This window comes from Anolis sagrei, chromosome 4 (genome assembly GCF_037176765.1).
Source record: "Anolis sagrei isolate rAnoSag1 chromosome 4, rAnoSag1.mat, whole genome shotgun sequence".
Classification (NCBI taxonomy): Eukaryota; Metazoa; Chordata; class Lepidosauria; order Squamata; family Dactyloidae; genus Anolis; species Anolis sagrei.
Genome location: NC_090024.1, coordinates 248,898,406 through 248,920,592, shown reverse-complemented (window position 1 = coordinate 248,920,592; position 22,187 = coordinate 248,898,406). Strand labels below are relative to the sequence as shown.

The window sequence follows — 22,187 nt, the reverse complement described above, 5'->3', positions numbered from 1 at the left end:
GAAGGCATTTCTGAACCGGGGTCTCAAAAGTGGCTTGGCTTCTGACTCATCTCCCAATGCAGACGGGCACAAGGCAGGGATGACACAGGCTGCTACACTGCGTTGGGTGGGACCCACCTGGCCTGGCCTGGCCCAGCACTGGTGAAGCCAAACTAGACTTTAGGGTGGGAGGTCAACTCCAAGGGGAGATGACCCTTAGTTCCCACCAAAGAGGGAACGCTACCTTGGCAAGCCTTCAGAGAAGCCCGATTCCAGCAATTTTATTTAATACTAGCTGTACCCGCCACACATTGCTGTGGCCAACCTTCCCCCTATCTCCCCTTCTTTCCCTCCTTCCTTCACTCCCTGTTTCCTTCCTTCCTTCCTTCCCGTCTTTCCTTCTCTCCTTCCTTCCTTCTCTATCGCTTTCCTTCCTTCCCCCTTTTTCTTTCTCTTCTGCTGTCTCTTTTTTCTTCCTTCTCTCTTTCTTCCTTTCTTTCCCTCCCTCTTTCTCTACATCTTCCCCCCTCCCTTCGCTCCCTCTTTCCTTCCTTCTTCCTTGTTCTCTTCTGCAATCTCTCTTTTCTTCCTTCTCTCTTTCTTCCTTTCTTTCCCTCCCTCTTTCTCTACATCTTCCCCCCTTCCTTCGCTCCTTCTTTCCTTCCTTCTTTCCCTTTTTTCTTTCCTTCTCTTCTTCCTTCTCTAACTTTCCTTCCTCCCCCCCCTTTTTCTTTCCCTTCCTCTTTCTCTCCTTTCTTCCTTTTCTACCTCATTCCTTCCTTCTTTCTTTCCCTCCCTCTTTCTCTCCCTTCTTCCTTGACAGATTAGAAGGGGGCGTGGCTTGGAGGTAACGTGAGGGGTAAGAGGGAGGAAGGGAGGGGGGATGGGTTTAGAAAGGGTGCCGCGCGGGGGGGGGGGATGAGGGCGCGCGCGCGCGTGTGTGTGTGCCGCGCCGGGGGGGTGAGGGGGGCGCGTGTGTGTGTGTGTGTATGTGCCGTGCGGGGGGGGGGGTGAGGGGGGCGTGTGTGTGTGCCGCGCCGGGGGGGTGAGGGGGGCGTGTGTGTGTGTGTGCCGTGCGGGGGGGGGAGTGAGGGGGGCGCGTGTGTGTGTGTGCCGCGTGGGGGGGGGGGTGAGGGGGGCGTGTGTGTGTGTGTGCCGCGCGGGGGGGGGGGTGAGGGGGGCGTGTGTGTGTGCCGCGCGGGGGGGGGGGGGTGAGGGGGGCGCGTGTGTGTGTGTGCCACGCGGGGGGGATGAGGGGGGCGCGCGTGTGTGTGTATGTGCCGTGCGGGGGGGGGTGAGGGCGCATGCGTGTGTGTGTGTGTGCCGCGCCGGGGGGGTGAGGGGGTGCGCGCGCATGTGTGTGTGTGTGCCGCGCCGGGGGGGTGAGGGGGCGCGCGCGTGCGGGTGTATGTGTGTGTGCCGCGCCGAGGGGGGGAGAGTGAGGGGCCATATGTGCGCGCACGTCGGGGAGTTTGCGCCAGTGCGCATGCTCAGTTGCTTTCCCGTTTTTTGTGGTTGTTGTTGTGTGGTTTTGATTTCAGAGTGGATTAGTTTGTACCTAGTGGGTTGTCCTTGGGGCATGGCAATTTTGGTAGAGTTTTGTGGAGAGGTTTTAGAGTTTTGCTTCCCCGTTGGACGCCAGTAGGAAATTTATATATATAGATTAATAATTGAAATGAGCCCCTTGCCAAAGCGAAGAAGGGGCATCGAGGTGTTTATTAGCGATTCAGCTGAGATCGGATGCATTGCAGGAATCATTCCACCACAAGCATGCAGGAGCACAGGGATACAGGCATATTTATAGGCAAAATACAGGAAAACATTTCAAATTTTTCCGCCCGCCCCTCTCCACTCGGCTTCTCTCTGATTGGTTAGGCATTGTTTTGGCCAGCAAAGGTTGATTTCATTATGAAAGGTTTTCCTGCCTTAGACCTGATAAGGTGTGTCTTCTGATGGATTTTGAGAAGGGAACAAACAGGGACCCCAGGGGGTCAGCCTTGTCCCTTTGTGATTCAATCAAAATGTCCAAAGAAAACTTCCCTGCCTGCCAGACAAAGCAAACAAGAGGATGTTTCATTTTTCTGGGGCAAAGGGAAGTGGGGCAAAAGATATTTCATAGCAAGATACATACATTCAAATCATAAGCATTTCATGGCAATAAAACCCCATCTTAAGGATTAAGGATTAATTTTCATGAAGAAGCCTGAAGTCCAAGGTTTTAAAAGGTCTTTGAGGAAAGTTCATGAGGGAGAGAGTATGTACCGAAGTCCAGTGAGACTGTGGGAATCTCCCAGTTCCACATAGTCTGGAGTCTATGAGTTGACATATTTCTTCTCAAGTGGCCGCCTGGTTCCACGCCTTGTTGTGTAGTCTGGTGCCCTTGCCCTTTGCAGAACTATAAGTCACTATCCCTTATTTGGGGGGGGGGGGGTGCTCGACATCATTGGGACCTCCCTGGCGCCCCTGTGCCGTGAGCCCCTCCCCAGGCCCAAACCCCACGCGGTGCCTCACGGGTCGCAGGGACCTGGAGCTTGACCTCAGTCCAGAACTTGGCTCAAAACCTGCAGGGAAAGAAAACGGCATCGTAATGGAGAGGTTGCCTTCTGCCAGAGACTAAGAATAACCAAGGCACACTCCACCACACTCCGGGGCAGAGAGTTCCACTGTTGAACAGCTCTCTCAGTCAGGAAGTTCATCCACCCATGGATAGCATAGGGAAGGGTTAACCTATAGAATCCTAGAGTTGGAAGAGACCTCGTGGGCCATCATCCAGTCCAACCCCATTCTGCCAAGAAGCAGGAATATTGCATTCAAAGCACCCCTGACAGATGGCCATCCAGCCTCTGCTTAAAAGCCTCCAAAGAAGGAGCCTCCACCACACTCCCTCCAGGGCAGAAGGTTCCACTGCTGAATGGCTCTCACAATCAGGAAGTTCTTCCTCATGTTCAGGTGGAATCTCCTCTCTTTCCTGCAGTTTGGTTCCATTGCGTCCTAGTCTCCAGGGCAGCAGAAAGGAAGCCTGCTCCATCCTCCCTAGGACTTCCTCTTACGTATTTATCCATGGCCCTCATCATATCTCCTCTCAGCCTTCTCTTCTTCAGGCTAAACATGCCCAGCTCCTTAAGCCGCTCCTCACAGGGCTTTTTCTCCAGACCCTTGATCCTTTGAGTCGCCCTCTTTCTCTGGACACATTCCATCTTAGAGTCAATATCTCTCTTGAATTGTGGTGCCCAGAACTGGACACAATATTCCAGGTGTGGTCTAACCAAGGCAGAAGAGAGCATGGGGAGCAGGACTTCCCTAGATCTAGACATTAGGCTCCTATGGATGCAGGCCAACATCCCATTGGCTTTTAGTATTTGTTTCTGGAGCTGCTTGCAAGGATGAGACCCTGCACTGAACTACAGACCAGAATTCCTTTGGGGATTGAGGCAGGGTTTGCTTTGGCGAGGAACCTTCCTCCGAAAGACCCTAGATGGGTGCTTGTCACCCTTCCTAGTGCTGCGACCCCTTCATGCCATTCCTCATGTGGTGGTGACTCCCAACAATAACATTACAGCTAAACAACAGAGAGGAAAAAACCAGGCACAGATTAACACCTCCCAGCAACAGATTTTCCCAGGCTCAGGCAGGCCTTCAAATGCTAATGAAGGTGATCAGCTGAAACATTCACACCTAACTGCAGCAGGGAAGAGCTCTTTGCCCCACCTCAGCCATTCCACAGATATATAAACCCTTTGTCCTATTTCCAACAGACCTCACTACCTCTGAGGATGCTTGCCATAGATGCAGGCAAAACGACAGGAGAAATGCCTCTAGAACATGGCTCTATAGCCCGAAAGAACCCACAAGAACCTAGTGATTCCAGCCATGAAAGCCTTCGACAATACTTTAATAATAATAATAATAATAATAATAATAACAACAATAATAATGGGAGTTGAAGTGCAATAGGCCTGGAGCGAAGGCCCACAGGTGCCCATGCGTGGTGCATCCATGTTCTTCCCCTGCAATCGGGGCTGCTGCTGCGGGTTTGGGATTTCTATTCCTGCAATCTTTGGGGAGATCTCGGTAACCTTTAAGTGCTGCAAATTCCTGCCTCTGATTTTCCTGTTTCCCAACTCCTCTGTTGACGACATGATTGTGGCGTCCTGTGGAGCGTCAAGGACTGTGGTTTGGCTGGTGGGACCCCAAAGGGAGGGAGTCAGGCGGAGGAAGGAGAAGTCTCCGGAAGGCTCCTGAGGGACAGGGGCAGGTGCGCCCTCCCTCCCCTATTAATAGACAGTGGGCACCCCCCTCCTCGAGGAAGAAGGGGAAACCTGCTGAGGACGAGGAGGAGGAGGAGGGGGCCTCCCTGGCTTGCTAAATAAGGCCAAGACGGATCTGGACCTGCGGAGGGGCTTCGGCCTTGGAGGCAGACCCACGGGATCACTCAGGTGCCCAAGACCCACCTCTTGTCCTGATTGTTATCATAGAGCAGTACTACTACTAGTAGTAGCCTAGCCCCACAAGGCTCACAAGGGAAGGGGCTGGCATTGAGAGACCCAGTCCAAAAGGAAGGAGGGAGGGAGACCTCAGGGGCTTGTGAGGGGAGGGATGCACTCTGCACATGCTCAGAAGCCACAGTTCCAAGGTGGCTTTGGGGTCTGCCTCTGGGCTGTTCATCCAGGAAAGGCTGTGGGCAGGAATATACACTTTGCTGTGTGAGCAAAAGGCACTTGGGGGGCTTTTCTGGGTGTCAAGAGGCTGTGAGGGGAGGGATGCACTCTGCACATGCTCAGAAGCCATAGTTCCAAGGTGGCTTTGGGGTCTGCCTCTGGCATAGACACTGAGAACTGGGATGTCCTGGCCCTTGAGCGCTCCAGCTGGAGGTCAGCTGTGACCAGCAGTGCTGCAGAATTTGAGGAGGCACGAGTGGAGGGTGAAAGAGAGAAACGTGCCAAGAGGAAGGCGTGTCAAGCCAACCCTGACCGAAAGGCTGTGGGCAGGAATACACGCTCTGCTGTTGGAAAAGGCACTTGGGGGGCTTTTCTGATGCCGTCAGCCCCCAAGTCACACACAAGAGAGGTCCTGGAGGTTTGCTCTTTCATTGCTTGTCCCTCAGAACAGGGACCTTTCTTGCAACTCCAGCTGTAGACAAGGGTGGGTCAAAAAGTAATGCCTCCATTGCTCTCACTTAGAATCCTAGAATCCTAGAGTTGGGAGAGACCTCCTGGGCCATCCAGTCCATCATCGTCATCATCACCATCATCATCATCATCATCAGAGCCAGGGGTTGGATTGGATGACCTATGGAGGTTTCTTCCAGCTCTATGATTCTAATATAGAATCATAGAATCCTAGAATCAAAGAGTTGGAAGAGACCTGATGGGCCATCTAGTCCAACCCCCTTCTGCCAAGAAGCAGGAATATTGCATTCAAATCACCCCTGGCAGATGGCCATCCAGCCTCTGCTTAAAAGCTTCCAAAGAAGGAGCCTCCACCACACTCCCTCCGGGGCAGAGAGTTCCACCGCTGAACGGCTCTCACAGTCAGGAAGTTCTTCCTCGTGTTCAGGTGGAATCTCTTTTCTTAGAATCCTAGAATCCAAGAGTTGGAAGAGACTTCCTGGGCCATCATCCAGTCCAACCCCCTTCTGCCAATATTCTGCAGGAATATTGCATTCAAAGCACCCCTGACAGATGGCCATCCAGCCTCTGCTTAAAAGCTTCCAAAGAAGGAGCCTCCACCACACTTCCGGAGCAGAGAGTTCCACTGCTGAACGGCTCTCACAGTCAGGAAGTTCTTCCTCATGTTCAGATGGAATCTCCTCTCTTGTAGTTTGAAGCCATTGTTCCATTGCATCCTAGTCTCCAAGGAAGCAGAAAACAAGCTTGCTCCCTCCTCCTCCCTGTGGCTTCCTCTCACATATTTATACATGGCTATCATATCTCCTCTCAGCCTTCTCTTCTTCAGGCTAAACATGCCCAGCTCCTTAAGCCGCTCCTCATAGGGCTTGTTCTCCAGACCCTTGATCATTTGAGTCGCCCTCCTCTGGACACATTCCAGCTTAGAGTCAATCTCTCTCTTGAATTGTGGTGCCCAGAATTGGGCACAATCTTCCAGGTAAAGTGGTCTACCAAAGCGGATTAGAGCATGGGGAGCATGACACCTGGGGGGCTGGGATGGGGCCGTGCGTGCTCTGACCCAAAGCGGGTCCGAAGGTGAGCGACCTCATGCCGCTTGAAGGGACTGCCGGGGCTGCCCCCCGCCCCCCCCCGGTCTGTGGCTCCGGCCTCGCTTGACCTCTCCCCCCCCGCAAAGGAAGGGGGCTGGCCCGGTTCTTCCAGGAGGGGGGGGGGCTGGTTCTCTTCCCAAAGCAGCGGGTCCGGATTGCCCCCCCCCCCGGGGGGCTCGCTCGCCTTGAGCTGCTGCGGGTGGGAGGGAGGGGTCCCAGCGGGGGGGCCCTCCTTCTCCCTCCCCCCCCCCCCATGTCCTTGCTGAGGCGCCTCAGGGCAGGGCTCTTCGGCCACTGACCACCCCACTGGGGCCCGGCTTGGCCTCCTGCTCGGCCCACGTCCACTCCGGATCCAGCGCGGGCCTGCCAGGCGGGGGCACGAAGGCGGGTTGGTCCCGCGTTAAGTGCCCCCCCCCCACAAAGGGGGAAAGGGAGAGGGAGGGAGGGAGGGGGCAGGCTTGCGCTCCTCGGGGGGGGGGAGATATTGTGCTCCGCGCATGCGCAGACATACAGAGAAAGGGAGGGGGCCCTCGGTCGGCAAAGGCGGCGCTTCCCTCCCTCCCGGAGAGAGAGAGAGAGAAGGAAGGAAGGAAGGAAGGAAGGAGGCGCCCATCTCCAGGTGGAGGAAGAGAGCGGCAGGTAAAGAAGAGCCCCCCTTCCCCCTCCCCTTCATTTGGGCGCCCCCTCCTCCCTCCCTCCCTCCCCGCTGCCCCCTTACGAGACCCCCTTCATCGGGGCGGAGCCTCCCCCTCTGCCCTCCCCTCCGCCTCTCCCTCTGGGCATGTGCAGAGTGCAGCCTCCCAGTCGGGGGCCCTTCCCCCCGCCCCGTGACGTAGGCGCCCCCATTCCTGCGGGCGGGGGGGGCAAGGGGGAAGGGAGGGATGGAGGGAGGAGCCGGGCCCCCTCCCCTCCCCTCCCCTGGGCGTGGCCAGGCCTCTTACCTGCCGCCCTGCGAGGGAGGGAGGGCTCACCTGTCCCTGGGCAGGTAGGCCTCCCTCCCTCCCTCCCTCCCTCCCTCCTCCCAGGGCCAGCCTGGAGCAGGAGGCCCCGCCCGGATGATTGGCAGGGCTCAGGGCCAGGCCTCGGACACCTTGGACACCCCCTCCAGGTGTTTTAGGCTGTTAGGAATGGGAGGGAGGGAGGGAGGGAGGCCCCCAGGTGGGCCCGGCCTGGTCTCCAGGGCCCACCTGACTGATGCGGTTCCAAGGTGCGTGAGGAGCCCCCCCCCACCCAGCAGCATCCCTGCCAAGAAGCCTGGCCCCTTCCTTTCATGCCCATCATTGGCCTGAAAGACCCGCGAGAAAGACAAACAGGTGCGAATGCAGAATAGCCACAGCAAGAGGGGCCACAATGGGGCATCCCCCTCGCCAGGCGGGGGGCTCCCGGCCTTAGAGCAGGAGGCCCCGACCAGTGATTGGCAGGGCTCTTGCCCCCCCCCCCCCGCCTCTCCCCTCCCTCCCTCCAGGTGTTTTGGGCTCCAACTCCCACCCTTCTTCCAGCTGTTACGAATGGTGGGAGTTGAAGTCCAAAACTCCTGGAGGGAGAAGGGGGGAGGGGGGCTCAAAGTGGGCCCAGCCTGGTCTGCAGAGACCACCTACGAATCATCACCAAGTGGAAGATCACCCGGTGAGGCCCTGCTCTCGATCCCACCGCCCTCACAAACGCAATTGATGGAGACGAGAGACAGGGCCTTCTCGGCAGTGGCCCCCCACCTGCGGAATTGCCTCCCCAGAGATATCAGGCTGGCCCCCTCCCCCTGTCCATGGGGGTTTGGGACCTTGCATTTGACCACTGAACAGCCGCTTGTCTGAAGAAGACATGAGCAGTTCCAAAGTGACCGTGAACAGGGCCAGGCCTTTCCAAGGGTGAAGATGACTCCCAATCGTGTGAATGGCAGTTGATCTCCAGACGGGTCACACTTCCAAAAGCCTGTGGAGAGTCCCAATTTTCCCAAAACATTATGAATGCCTGGGTTGTTGTAGGTTTTTTCGGGCTGTATGGCCATGTTCTGGAGGCATTTTCTCCTGACGTTTCACCTGCATCTATGGGAAGCATCCTCAGAGGGAGTGAGGTGTGTCGGAACTAGGAAAAAGGGGCTTATATATCTGTGGAATACTGTGAGACAGGGTGAGACAAAGGACTCTTCTCTGCTGGAGCTAGGTGGGAATGTTTCAACTGACCACCTTGATTAGCACTAGATGGCCGGGCAGTGCCTGGAGCAATCTTTTGTTTATTTATTTATCATGTCATCCGCAACCAGAACATTGTATTACATTTCTAACAGAACAAAACAAACAGATAAAAAAAAAACACAGATTTTGCAAACTTGGTAGTGGATTAAATGTCCTTTGGCCAGTCTCTGGCCCCTTGGAGTGCCTCTGGTGTTGCCGCAAGAAGGTCCTCCCTTGTGCATCATGTGGCAGGGCTCAGGGTGCATTGCAGCAGGTGGTCAGTGGTTTGCTCTTCTCCGCACTCGCATGTCGTGGACTCCACTTTGTGGCCCCATTTCTTGAGGTTGGCTCTGCATCTTGTGGTGCCAGAGAGCAGTCTGTTCAGCGCCTTCCAAGCCGCCCAGTCTTCTTCTCTCATTGGGTATCACCCACGGATTGAGGTGCTGGGTTTGAGCCTGCCACTTTTGGACTCTTGCTTGCTGAGGTGTTCCAGCGAGTGTCTCTTTGGATCGTAGAAAACTATGTCTTGATTTAAGTCGTTGACGTGCTGGCTGATACCCAAACAGGGGATGAGCTGGAGATGTCTCTGCCTTGGTCCTTTCACTATTGGCTGCCACTCAACTCTTTTGTTGAGAGGTGTTAAGATGTGCCTGATTGTTTCCTCTCTGTTGTTGTGCTGTTGCAATTTTAGAGTTTTTTTTTTTAATACTGGTAGCCAGATTTTGTTCATTTTCATGGTTTATATATCTGTGGAATAATGACCAGGGTGGGACAAAGGACTCTTGTCTGCTGGAGTTAGATGGGAATGTTTCAACTGACCACCTTGATTAGCATTTAATTGCCTGGCAGTGCCTGGAGCAATCTTTTGTTGAGAAGTGATTAGATGTGCCTGATTGTTTCCTCTCTGCTGTTTTGCTGTTGTAATTTTTGAGTTTTTTAATATTGGTAGCCAGATTTTGTTCACTTTCATGTTTTCCTCCTTTCTGTTGAAATTGTCCACATGCTTCCTGTGGATTTCAATGGCTTCTCTGTGTAGCCCGATATGGTGGTTGTGAGAGTGGTCCAGCATTTCTGTCTTCTCAAATAATATGCTGCGTCCAGACTGGTTCCTCAGGTGCTCTGCTATGGTTGACTTCTCTACAGGCCCACCAAGAAAATCCAACAAATGCTCCGTTCAGCAAAGGACAAGAGGGACCCTCTCACTTCTGCAGGAGTCTACCATTGTATACCATGCAGCTGTGGACAAGAAGTCTCCAGAGGGACCACCACACGCAGCAGCATTGCCCAGGCACAAATCAAGGAACATGGAAGACCCTGCAGACTACTTCAACCAGAGAAGTCAGCCAGAGCAGAGCACCTGAGGAACCAACCTGGATACAACATATTATTTGAGAACACAGAAATGATGGACCACTCTCACAACCACCGTGTCACAAGCATCCACGAGCATGTGGACAATGTCAACAGAAAGGAGGAAACCATGAAAATGAACACAACCTGGCTACCAGTATTAAAAAAAACCTCTAAAATTACAACAGCACAACAACAGAGAGGAAACAATCAGGTACATCTTAACACCTCTCAACAAAAGATTGCCCCAGGCACTGCCAGGCCATGAAATACTAATCAAGGTGGTCAGTTGAAACATTCGCACCTCAATGTATTGTCGAAGGCTTTCATGGCTGGAATCACTAGGTTCTTGTGGGTTTTTTCGGGCTATAGAGCCATGTTCTAGAGGCATTTTTCCTGACGTTTTGCCTGCATCTATGGCAAGCATCCTCAGAGGTTGTGAGGTCTGTTGGAAGTAGGAAAAATGGGTTTATATCTCTGTGGAATGGCTGGGGTGGGGGAAGGAGCTCTTCCCTGCTGCAGTTAGGTGTGAATGTTTAGCTGATCACCTTCATTAGCATTTGAAGGCCTGCCTGCGTCTGGGAAAATCTCTTGCTGGGAGGTGTTAATCTGTGCCTGGTTTTTTCCTCTCTGTTGTTTAGCTGTTGTTTCGCACCTCACTCCAGCAGACAAGAGTCCTTTGTCCCACCCTGTCTTTCCACAGATATATAAAACCCTTTTTCCTAGTTCCAACAGACCTCCCTGCCTCTGAGGATGCTTGCCATAGATGCAGGCGAAACGTCAGGAGAAATGCCTCTAGAACATGGCCATATAACCTGAAGAAACCTACAACCACCCAGTTATGAATGCCATTTTTGCAAAAGGAAATTTTCACAGATTTCTTGCTACTTTCATATGCAGAACAAGAAGACATTTCATTATATAATTTTGCGTAGCTTGTCATGTTAAAAGGAAAGTTTGGGGAGAAAGTTTGGGACGAAAGTGTCCTCCCTTTTCTATGCATTTCCTGCATCCCTAGCAAACTCCACAGTATAAATGTTTATCTACTCCAGGCGAGACGCCTAGGAATGCAGGAAGCGCAAGCAACTCACGGTTACTCACAGGTCTCTCTAGGCAGTGGTCTCCTCTGGAGAAGAGTAACACGGCCGCCGTCCGCTGGCGCCACGCACCCTGCCCAGCCTGGGTTGCGCTTGTTATGTAAATAGTCATGACGGCAGCAGCAACCACAACAAGAATGGACACAATGCCATGTCATTGACAACACCCAGAGCAGAACACAGCCGTTAGGTTCCCGGGCGAGATCACCCTTGCCGTATCATGGCATTGAATGCAAGGTGCAGGTTCTTACCTACAAAGCCCTGGACAGTTTGGGACCCACCTACCTATGTGTATGAACCCACACGATCTCTTCAATCATCTGGAGAGGCCCTTCTTGCGCTCCCATCATCACAATCGCGATTGGTGGGGACAAGGGAGAGGGCCTTCTCGGTGGTGGCCCCCCGACTCTGGAACTCACTCCCTAAGGACATCAGGCAGGCCCCAATCCTGGCAGTCTTTAGGAGGAGCTTGAAGACTTGGTTGTTCAAGTGTGCCTTCCCAGAATAAGGATCCCATCGCACTTTGTCATCCAAAGCACTTCACATTGTTTTAGGTCTGTTTGTATGTTTTCCACAAATGCCACTTTCACCTTTTTGCCCACGCCCCGGCATTACTTCCAATTTTAACTTTACATTTGGCCTTCCCACAGTTTTAATTGTGTGGTTTTATTGTTAATGTGACATTATTGTATTGTCCATGTTTTTATTTTAATTGCTTGTATTGTTATTATTGCGTGTATTGTTGTATTTTGGGCTCGGTCTCATGTAAGCCGCACCGAGTCCCTTGGGGAGATGGTAGCGGGGTACAAATAAAGAATAATAATAATAATAATAATAATAATTGAATTATTATTATTATTATTACAGTCACAAACCAGGAGTGTAAAACTTTCATTGATGTGTCCCAACTTGGGTCAACTTCAGCCCTCCAGGTGTTTTGGACTCCAGCTCCCACCATTCCTCTTAGCCTGAGGGCCTGAGGCTGTGAGGAATGGTGGGAGTTGAAGTCCAAAACACCTGGAGGGAGGGTCCAAGTTGGCTCGTGTCTGTTCTAGTGTCAACAGTACGGTGAATGAGCTTCCGCAATTAGAGTTGGTGCTGGCTGAAGTACCTAGCCTGGCCTTCAAAACAATCACACAGTGGGAAAAGGAAGGGGCCTGAGGCTGTGAGGAATGGTGGGAGTTGGAGTCCAAAACACCTGGAGGGAGGGTGGAAGTTGGCTCTACCACATAGGCATATACACGGTCATGGTAGGAGATACCATGGGAGGCTGCCTTCTACGGCCACTGCCTTCTCCGAGTCTGCAGAGAGAGTGGGATCGCTTCCCTCAATCTGGACACTGTATTGTTGATGCAGCCTAGGATAACTGCATTGTTTTGGGAAACGGGATTCTCCATAACCTTTTTGGAAATGAATATTCATAAGCATTTTGGGAAAATCAGGAATCTCCCCGAGAAGAGTTGAAAACTCGCTTGAGTCAACCTTCTCCTTAGTGGTAATATCCACTAGCATTCATGCATGGCAATTAGGTTTCTCAGTTGTTAGACTGATATACCTAGGTATCTCTTTGAACTGATAGGGACAAAGATATGCCAATGCACTATAATAATAATAATAATAATAATAATAATAATAATAATGGGTTGTTGTATGTTTTTTCGGGCTATATGGCAATGGTCTAGAGGCATTCTCTCCTTATATAATAATAATATTAATATTAATAATAATAATAATCTTTATTTATACCCCACCACCATCTCTCCCCGATGGGGACTCGGGGCGGCTTACATGAGGCCAAGCCCAAACAACACATTTCCAAAGTGTTCTTTTCAGTTGCCCCAAAACATCTACTCGCCCTTAAAATATGCTCTCAAGAGACCAAAATAAGTAGTCTTTGTTAAAATAACATTGTTGGTTTACTCACAAACTTTATGTATTCAGCATACAGGTATATTTCTAAATCAATCCAGTTACAGGCAGATCTGAAGTAGTTTCCCTGTGTTGACAACACAGGGCATCTTTCTTAACAGTCCAAAATCTAAAGCATCTCTGTTCTGATAGTCTAAGATAGTCTCTGTTTTCCTAAAGCATACAGTTTCGAAAATGGAGTCTGAGTCCTGAACAGTCCCAGATCTGATCACATGGTCTGCATAGAGTTAAGGAAAACTGCGTACCAATGCACACCTATACAACACAATCTGAATTATATGTCTAAAAAGTGGAGCCTTAGAATCATAGAATCCTAGAATCCTAGAGTTGGAAGAGACCTCCTGGGCCATCATCCAGTCCAACCCCGTTCTGCCAAGAAGCAGGAATGTTGCATTCAAATCACCCCTGACAGATGGCCATCCAACCTCTGTTTAAAAGCTTCCAAAGAAGGAGCCTCCACTACACTCCGGGGCAGAGAGTTCCACTGCTGAACGGCTCTCACAGTCAGGAAGTTTTTCCTCATGTTCAGATGTTTTTAATGTCCCTGGCAAGCCTGAGCTCGTTTTGTGCTTTAGCCTTGCGGACCTTTTCCCTACAGGTCTTGGCTATTTGTTTGAATTCTTCTTTGGTGATTTCTCCCTTTTTCCACTTCTTGTGCATGTCTCTTTTGTGTCTTAGCACAGTTAGAAGTTCTTTGGACATCCATTCTGGCTTCTTTGCACTTGTCCTATTTTTTCTCTTTGTTGGCACAGTTTGCAATTGTTTCTTGAGTATTTCACTCTTGAGAAATTCCCATCCATCCGTAACTCCCTTATCTTTAAGAAGGTTGCTATTTCCAACAAGAATAACTGCCTTGTCTCCTTCCTTTTCTCCCCCTTCAGGGCTCCCTTTGGGGCCGCCCCCATGGCGTCCCGCATCCTGCACCGCCTGAGGCATGCCCTGACCGGGGAGGGCCAGAATGGGGGGGCCCTGGCTGGCTGCGGATCGGAGGCCGAGGACTTTCCGGAGAGTTCTGAGCTGGAGGACGACCTGGAGGGCCTCTCCACTCGCCTCAGCGGGACCCTCAGCTTCACCAGCAACGAGGAGGAGGAGGAGGATGAAGAAGAGGATGGGGAAGAAGATGGAGAGGAGGATGAGGAGGAAGACGAAGAAGAGGAGGATGACAGCGGGGCGGCCGTTGCAGCCAGGAAGGACCAAGGGGCCGCCCTTGACCCCGAGCGCCTGGGAGCCTCAGAGGACGGAGGTGAGGGGACTGCGATTGTTCAGCAGTGGAACTCTCTGCCCCTTGTGGAGTGTGGTGGAGGCTCCTTCTATGGAGGCTTTGAAACAGAGGCTGGGTGTATTCTCGAAGGCTTTCATGGTCAAAATCACTAGGTTCTTGTGGGTTTTTTCGGGCTATAGAGCCATGTTCTAGAGGCATTTTCTCCTGACGTTTCGCCTGCATCTATGGCAAGCATCCTCAGAGGGAGTGAGGTCTGTCAGAACTAGGAAAAAGGGTTTATCTATCTGTGGAATGACCAGGGTGGGACAAAGGACTCTTGTCTGCTGGAGCTAGGTGGGAGTGTTTCAACTGACCACCTTGATTAGCATTTGATTACCTGGCAGTGCCTGGAGCAATCTTTTGTTGAGAAGTGATTAGATGTCCTTGTTGTAGATTTTTTTTTTGGGATATATGTCTATGGTCTAGAGGCATTCTCTCCTGACGTTTCGCCTGCACCTATGGCAAGCGTCCTCAGAGGTAGCGAGGTTTGTTAGAACTAGGAAAAAGGGTTTATATATCTGTGGAATGACCAGGGTGGGACAAAGGACTCTTGTCTGCTGGAGCTAGGTGGGAGTGTTTCAACTGTCCACCTTGATTAGCATTTGATTGCCTGGCAGTGCCTGGAGCAATCTTTTGTTGAGAGGTGATTAGATGTCTGACTACACAGAGAAGCCATTGAAATCCACAAGAATCATGTGGACAATTTCAACAGAAAGGAGGAAACCATGAAAATGAACAAAATCTGGCTACCAGTATTAAAAAAAACTCTAAAATTAGAACAGCACATCGACAGAGAGGAAACAAACAAGGACATCCAATCACCTCTCAACAAAAGATTGCTCCAGGCACTGCCAGGCAATCAAATGCTAAGCAAGGTGGTCAGTTGAAAACATTCACACCTAGCTCCAGCAGACAAGAGTCCTTTGTCCCACCCTGGTCATTATTCCACAGATAGGTAACCCCTTTTCCCAGTTCCAACAGACCTCTCTACCTCTGAGGATGCTTGCCACAGATGCAGGCGAAACGTCAGGAGAGAATGCCTCTAGAACATGGCCATATAGCCTAAAAAACCCTACAACAACCCAGAGGCTGGGTGGCCATCTGTCGGGGGGGGGGGGGGGAGCACTTTGAATGTGATTTTCCTGCTTCTTGGTCGGGTGGGGTTGGACTGGATGGCCCACCCGGTCTCTGTCTTCCAACGCTAGGATGCTCTGAGAGGCCGTGTGGGCCCCTGCCTGGGTGAGTTGCAGCAAGAAGCTTCAGCTTGAATCCAGTTACCATTCTGTATTTCCAGAACAAGTCAGGCATTTTTGGCCAGTATGGAAGGGCTGCATTCCTTCCAAATGCCTCATGTTCTGCAAAAGTGCCTTCGGAGGCACAGTCCATGTGAGGGTTGGGTGTCACCTTGGCTGTGTAATTCCAGGCACAGAGACCTAGGCATGACGTTCTCAGTCCGGATCAGATTGCAAAGGGATCTTGTAGCACTTCTGAGGCTGAAAGAATGGCTCTGTCCGTGGCATAAGCTTCCACTTTACAGGCCTGAGACCTTGTGGAACTCAATGCAAATTCCCTTTTTTCGGAGCCTGCTCCAGTGCAACCTTATGGCCACAGAGCAGCCCTGAAGGATTCGCAAAGGAAGAGAAAAGCATTCTCTGGCAGCAGTTCTCCACACTAGAGGACCTAGATCAGTGTTTCTCAACCTGGGGGTCGGGACCCCTGAGGGGTTGTGGGGGGGTGTCAAAGGGGTCTCCAAAGACCATAAGAAAACAGTATTTTCTTTTGATCATTGGGATTCTGTGTGGGAAGTTTGACCCAATTCTATTGTTGGTTGAGTTCAGAATGCTCTTTGATTGTAGGTGAACTATAAATCCCAACAACTACAACTCCCAAATGTCAAGGTCTATTTCCCCCAATCTCCACCAGTGTTCCCATTTTGGCATATTGAGCATTCATGCTAAATTTGGTCCAGATCCATCATTGCATGAATCCACAGCCCTGCTCTGGGTATAGGTGAACTACAACTCCCAAACTCAAGGTCAATGGCCAAAAACCCTTCCGGTGTTTTCTGTTGGTCATGGGAGAACTGTGTGCCAAGTTCGGTTTAAATCCATCGCTGGTGGAGTTCAGAATGCTCTTTGATTATAAGTGAACTATAAATCCCAGCAACTACAACTCCCAAATGACAAAATCAATCCTCCCCCCCCCCCCAACCCCACTAGCATATTGGATATTTGTTCTCAATTTAGTCCAGTGAATGAAAATCCATCCTGCATATCGGATATTTACATGACGATTTATAACAGGAGTAAAATGACAGGTATCAAGTAGCAATGAAAACAATGTTATGGTTGGGGGTCACCACAACATAGGGAACGGCATTAAGGGGTCACGGCATTAGCAAGGTGGAGAACCACTGGTCTAAATTTTCCTAGGAAGGGCTTTTAAAAAAGCATGTCTCCCTAATAATGGGATTCACAAAATGTCAACCTGCCAATGCAGTTGGCCAACGGAAGACGGCACCTGACGAAGCAGACCTGAGCCTAGGAAAGGTGATGCCACCAATACCGAGGCAGCGAGGAGGAATAAAGAAGCTGCGCCAGATCAGGTGTTAGTGATGGCAAGATAAGATGCCAACAGAATACTATCATCGTATGTCTTTAAGGTGGAAAGTCCACCTGAACTTTTATATATATAGAATCATAGAATCATAGAATCATAGAATCCAAGAGTTGGAAGAGACCTCCTGGGCCCTCATCCAGTCCAACCCCTTTCTGCCAAGAAGCAGGAATATTGCATTCAAATCACCCCTGACAGATGGCCACCCAGCCTCTGCTTAAAAGCTTCCAAAGAAGGAGCCTCCACCACACTCCCTCCGGGGCAGAGAGTTCCACTGCTGAACGGCTCTCACAGTCAGGAAGTTCTTCCTAATGTTTAGATGGAATCTCCTCTCTTGTAGTTTGAAGCCATTGTTCCATTGCGTCCTAGTCTCCAAGGAAGCAGAAAGGAAGCTTGCTCCCTCCTCCGCCCTGTGGCTTCCTCTCACATATTTATACATGGCTATCATATCTCCTCTCATCCTTCTCTTCTTCAGGCTAAACATGCCCAGTTCCCTAAGCCGCTCCTCATAGGGCTTGTTCTCCAGACCCTTGATCATTTTAGTCGCCCTCCTCTAGACACATTCCAGCTTAGAGTCAATATCTCTCTTGAATTGTGGTGCCCAGAACTGGACACAATATTCCAGATGTGGTCTAACCAGAGCAGAATAGAGGGGTAGCATTACTTCCTTAGATCTAGGCACTAGGCTCCTCTTGATGCAGGCCAAAATCCCATTGGCTTTTTTTTGCCGCCACATCACATTCCTGGCTCATGTTCCCCTTCCTCCCCACGAGGACTCCAAGATCTTTTTCACACGTCCTGCTCTCAAGCCAGGCATTGTCCCCCATTCTGACTCTTTGCATTTCATTTTTTCTGCCAAAGTGGAGTATCTTGCATTTGTCACTGTTGAACTTCATTTTGTTAGTTTTGTCCCATCATCTCTCTAATCTGTCAAGATCGTTTTGAATTCTGCTCCTGTCCTCTGGACCATTGGCTCTCCCTCCCAATTTGGTCCCGTCTGCAAACTTGATGATCCTGCCTTCTAGCCCTTCATCTAAGAGTCATGAATAAAGATCCTGAGCAGGACCGGGCCCAGGACGGAACCCTGCTTGTGGCACTCCACTTGTCACTTCTTTCCAAGATGAAGAGGAAGCATTAGTGAGCACTCTCTGTGTTCGTCCACTTAACCAATTCCAGATCCACCTCACCGTAGTTCTGCCTTGCCCACATTGGACTAGTTTCCTTGCCAGAAGGTCATGGGGGACCTTGTCCAAGAAGGCCTTCCTGAAATCCAGGTACGCTCCATCCACGGCATGTGATTATTATTTCCTTAATAATTATTTCCTTAATGATTATTTCCTTAATAATAATAGTAATAATAATACTTTATTTATATTCTGCCCTATCTCCCCAAGGGGACTCAGGGCGGGTCACAGTACACATACATGGCAAACATTCTATGCCATTTGGACAGACAATACAGAAAGAGATAGAACAGAAAGGACGTATGTTGTATTGACGTCCCGCTTTTTGGCGCCTTGGAGGCTGTGCTCAAATCCCGCCACAGGGGGTGCTGTTGCTCCATCCTCTATGACCAAGAGCCATCAGGACTTCCTCCTTCCTTTTGGTCGCCGGGCATTTTCTGATCTTTTTCTTTATGGTGTCATAAAATACCTCCCCTGCTAATTTCTCTACTTACAGCTCAAGCTGTTTTCGAACTGCTTAGAATCCTAGAATCCTAGAATCAAAGAGTTGGAAGAGACCTCATGGGCCATCCAGTCACACTAAATCATTAAAATAGCAAAATACAATCATATAATTACAACGGTCAGTCGTCATCAAAAGTCATTATTCGTCGTCCTCCATTCGTATCACAGGATCATGGCTCATTCGTCGAATGCCGATCCCCAAAGCCAAGTTTTCACCTGTTTCCTGAACGTTAAGATCGAAGGGGCAGTTCTGGTCTCCAGTGGAAGGGAGTTCCAGAGTCGAGGGGCCAACACCGAGAAGGCCCTGTCTCTCGTCCCCACCAGCCGCGCCTGTGAGGCCGGTGGGATCAAGAGCAGGGCCCCTACCATTCTTCCAGTTGTTACCAATTCTTGGAGTTGAAGTTCAAAACTCCTGGAGGGAGGGAGGGGAGAGGGGAAAGGGGTCTCAAAGTGGGCCCAACCTGGTCTCCAGGGACATCTACGAATCATCACCAAGTTTAAGATCATCTGGAGAGGCCCTGCTCTCGATCCCACTGCCCTCACAAACGCGATTGGTGGAGACGAGAGATAGGGCCTTCTCAGCAGTGGCCCCCCGTCAGCGGAATTCCCTCCCCAGAGATATCAGACTGGCCCCTCCCCCTGTCCATGGGGCATTGGGACCAAGCGTTTGACCATTGAACAGCGGCTTGTCTGAAGAAGACATAATCTTAGAATCCTAGAGTTGGAAGAAATCTCCTGGGCCATCACCCAGTCCAACCCCATTCTGCCAAGAAACAGGAATATTGCATTCAAATCACCCCTGACAGATGGCCACCCAGCCTCTGTTTCAAAGCTTCCAAAGAAGGAGCCTACACCACACTCTGGGGCAGAAAGTTCCACTGCTGAACAGCTCTCAGAGTCAGGAGGTTCTTCCTCATGTTCAAATGGAATCTCCTCTCTTGTAGTTTGAAGCCATTGCTTAGGTAAACAGTAAGCTGGGCTGACAGTCGGGAACACACGTGAACCCAGGGGTTTGAACTGGCAACCTTTCAGTTGGTATATCTTATCATTGCTGGTGATTTACCATCTGTGCTAAAGCCCGGCGGGTGAGGACAGAGGCCGTTATTTTTTATAGATGTATAGGTGATATGTGCTATCTATTGGAAAATTACTCTTTACAAATTGCATAATGATACAGATACTGCTGAAAAAGACCAGATTCAAAGAGTTTATCCCACCAGCCTCTTTGCTGCTGAGTTGCAAGGCCTCTTTGCCTCCATCCAGATGCAGAGGCTTCGGGCACAGAATTCCAAGTCAGCCCTCGGCCCACGATGACCGGATTGCAAGCTTAGTTTTCAGTGGGTGAGAGTGCATCAGGCACTTCCAGAGAAAGAAGTAGGCACACAGACCCTGGCTTTAGAGTCGCTTTAACCAGACAAAAGGGAAATACCCCATTTACTCAGCATTCACCCACACACGTTCATCGTTCACGTTCACCATGCCCTCCCCGGTGAGGACTGATGCTGGAATAGAGGCGAGCAGGCAAAGGCTGCATTCCTTGTGGGTCTGCCACACAATCGAAATGTAAAAGGGTCTCCTTAGGTAACAGTGTTTGGTCATCCATCCTTTGGTTGCTTAGATAAACCAGCCGCTTAAGCGGCTGAGGGGGAAAAGGAAAGGGCCTGAGGCTGTTTGGAAGTCCAAAACACCTGGAGGGAGGGCCAAAGTTTGCCCAGGCCTGCCTTTGACTCTGTTATTTATTTATCGTGTCATCAGCAACCATTGTATTACAATTCTAACAGAGCAAAACAAACACAGAGATTAAAAAGAAAAGAAAAAAAGAAAGAAAAAAACCCACACAGATTTTGCAAATTTGGTATTTGGTTAAATGTCCTTTGACCAGTATCTGGCCCCTTGGAGTGCCTCTGGGGTTGCCGCAAGAAGGTCCTCCCTTGTGCATGTGGCAGGGCTCAGGGTGCATTGCAGCAGGTGGTCAGTGGTTTGTTCTTCTCCGCACCCGCATGCCGAGGATTCCACCCTGTAGCCCCATTTCTTAAGATTGGCTCTGCATCTCGTGGTGCCAGAGCGCAATCTGTTCAGCGCCTTCCAAGTCGCCCAGTCTTCTGTGTGCCCAGGGGGGAGTCTCTCATCTGGTATCAGCCATGAATTGAGGTGCTGGGTTTGGGCCTGCCACTTTTGGACTCTCGCTTGCTGGGGTGTTCCAGCGAGTGTCTCTGTAGATCTAAGAAAACGATGTCTTGATTTAAGTCGTTGACGTGCTGGCTGAGGGGGACATGAGAGAAGCCTCCTCGCAGGATTGCAAGACATCCGGGCGTCCCCTGGGCAACGTCTTCGTAGACGGCCGATTCTCTCAACCCAGAAGCAACCAGAGACGACTTTGACTCTGTAAATATGTGTGATTTGCACCCCAAAGTCCTCCGGTCAGTTCTCATCAGCAGCTTTCTCGCCACAGTGAATTCAGTTCCTCCCTTTGTTAGCAATGCAGTTTCCCATGTTCCATGTTAGGATGGTGTAAGACTGTAGGTTTTATATAGCAATATTAAATGATCACTCACAAGCCGGTTTTGCTTTGAAATGGATATATTGCTTGTATCTCTGCAGCAAAGAAAGACACAACTGACTTTTCCCCACCACCACTTCCTTTTATACACCTTTGCTGCCCATCTCCCCTCTCTTCTCAGTTTCCTTATTAGAATTTGTTGCTTCACAAGTTCCCATACAAGGTTTCCAGCATCCTCTGCTGGCTTCAAAATGTCACAGAGAGAAAATTGAGGCAGCCGGGATGATTCAGTCAGGATGTCAAGGAGGGAATTTGTGATGTCTTCATGCCCTCAGAAATTTATTTATTTATTTATTTATTTATTTATTTATTTATTTATTTATATTTCGGGTTCTTTTACCCCGCCCTTCTCACCCCGGAGGGGACCCAGGGCGGCTTACAAAAGCAAAGGCATGATTAGATGCCTGCATCACAAAACAATCAACACAAAATTACAACAATTTCACAGTTACCAACAATTCATGCATTATACCAATAAAATCAATAAAATCAATACAAACCAATACAAACCCATTTCCTCCTCCTACACTGTCAGCGTTCGCTATCTCATAGATCTGATTTTTGATTCCACTTTTGTCAATCCTGCTGGTCTTACTCGCCTGATTGTCTTATTTAATTGCCTGGTTGCCCAAAGGCCTGGTCCCATAACCATGTCTTCACCCTCCTCCTGAAGGAGAGGAGGGATGATGATGCCCTGATCTCCCCCAGGAGTGAGTTCCACAGGTGAGGGGCCACAACTGAGAAAGCCCTGCTCCTCATCCCCACCAGCTTCACTTGTGACAGTGGTGGGGTCGAGAGCAGGGCCCCCCCAGACTCCTGACAGATGGTGCCAGGCCCCAAACATACAATTCCCTCCCTCACGCTCCCTCTTCTTCATCTTCTCCTCCTTTCCTTTGGTGCAGAGTGCAGCCCTACCTCCTCCTCATCCTCGTCCTCCTCGGAGCGCCGGGGCAGCAGCAACCTGCTGACTCGGCAGCTGCAGGAGCTCTGGCGCCGCTCCCGGGGAAGCTTCGTGCCCCAGCGCCTCCTCTTCGAGGTCACCAGCGCCAACGTGGTCAGCGAGCGCAACTCCAAGTATGTGGTGAGTGCCCGCGGGAGGGCTCTGGGTCTGGCTCTGGGTCGGTGCAGAGGGGCTGCCATGGGGAGGGAGGGGGTTGGATGATAAAGGTTGCCCACCCCCACCCCACCCCCCACCCCAGCTAGCCCTCTATCTTTGGGGCCGGAGGTGCATCTGAAGCGGTGGTCCTCAGGTTTGGCCCCACTGGGCTTTGGGCTTCCAGTGTCTCCACTCAGCCTGGAAGACCGGGAGGCAGAGGAAG

General features: G+C 50.8%; 1 protein-coding gene across 1 annotated transcript in view; it reads left to right on the top strand.

The window, feature by feature from the left end:
• The first annotated feature begins 6,740 nt into the window (after positions 1-6,740).
• Positions 6,741-22,187, top strand: part of SNX21 (sorting nexin family member 21) — a 22,427-nt gene continuing 6,980 nt past the window's right edge. The window contains exons 1-3 of the mRNA XM_067468343.1: positions 6,741-6,835; positions 13,625-13,986; positions 21,771-21,949. Coding sequence (XP_067324444.1) covers positions 13,647-13,986; positions 21,771-21,949 — 519 coding nt within the window. The 5' untranslated portion in view covers positions 6,741-6,835; positions 13,625-13,646. The remainder of the gene's footprint in view (positions 6,836-13,624; positions 13,987-21,770; positions 21,950-22,187) is intronic.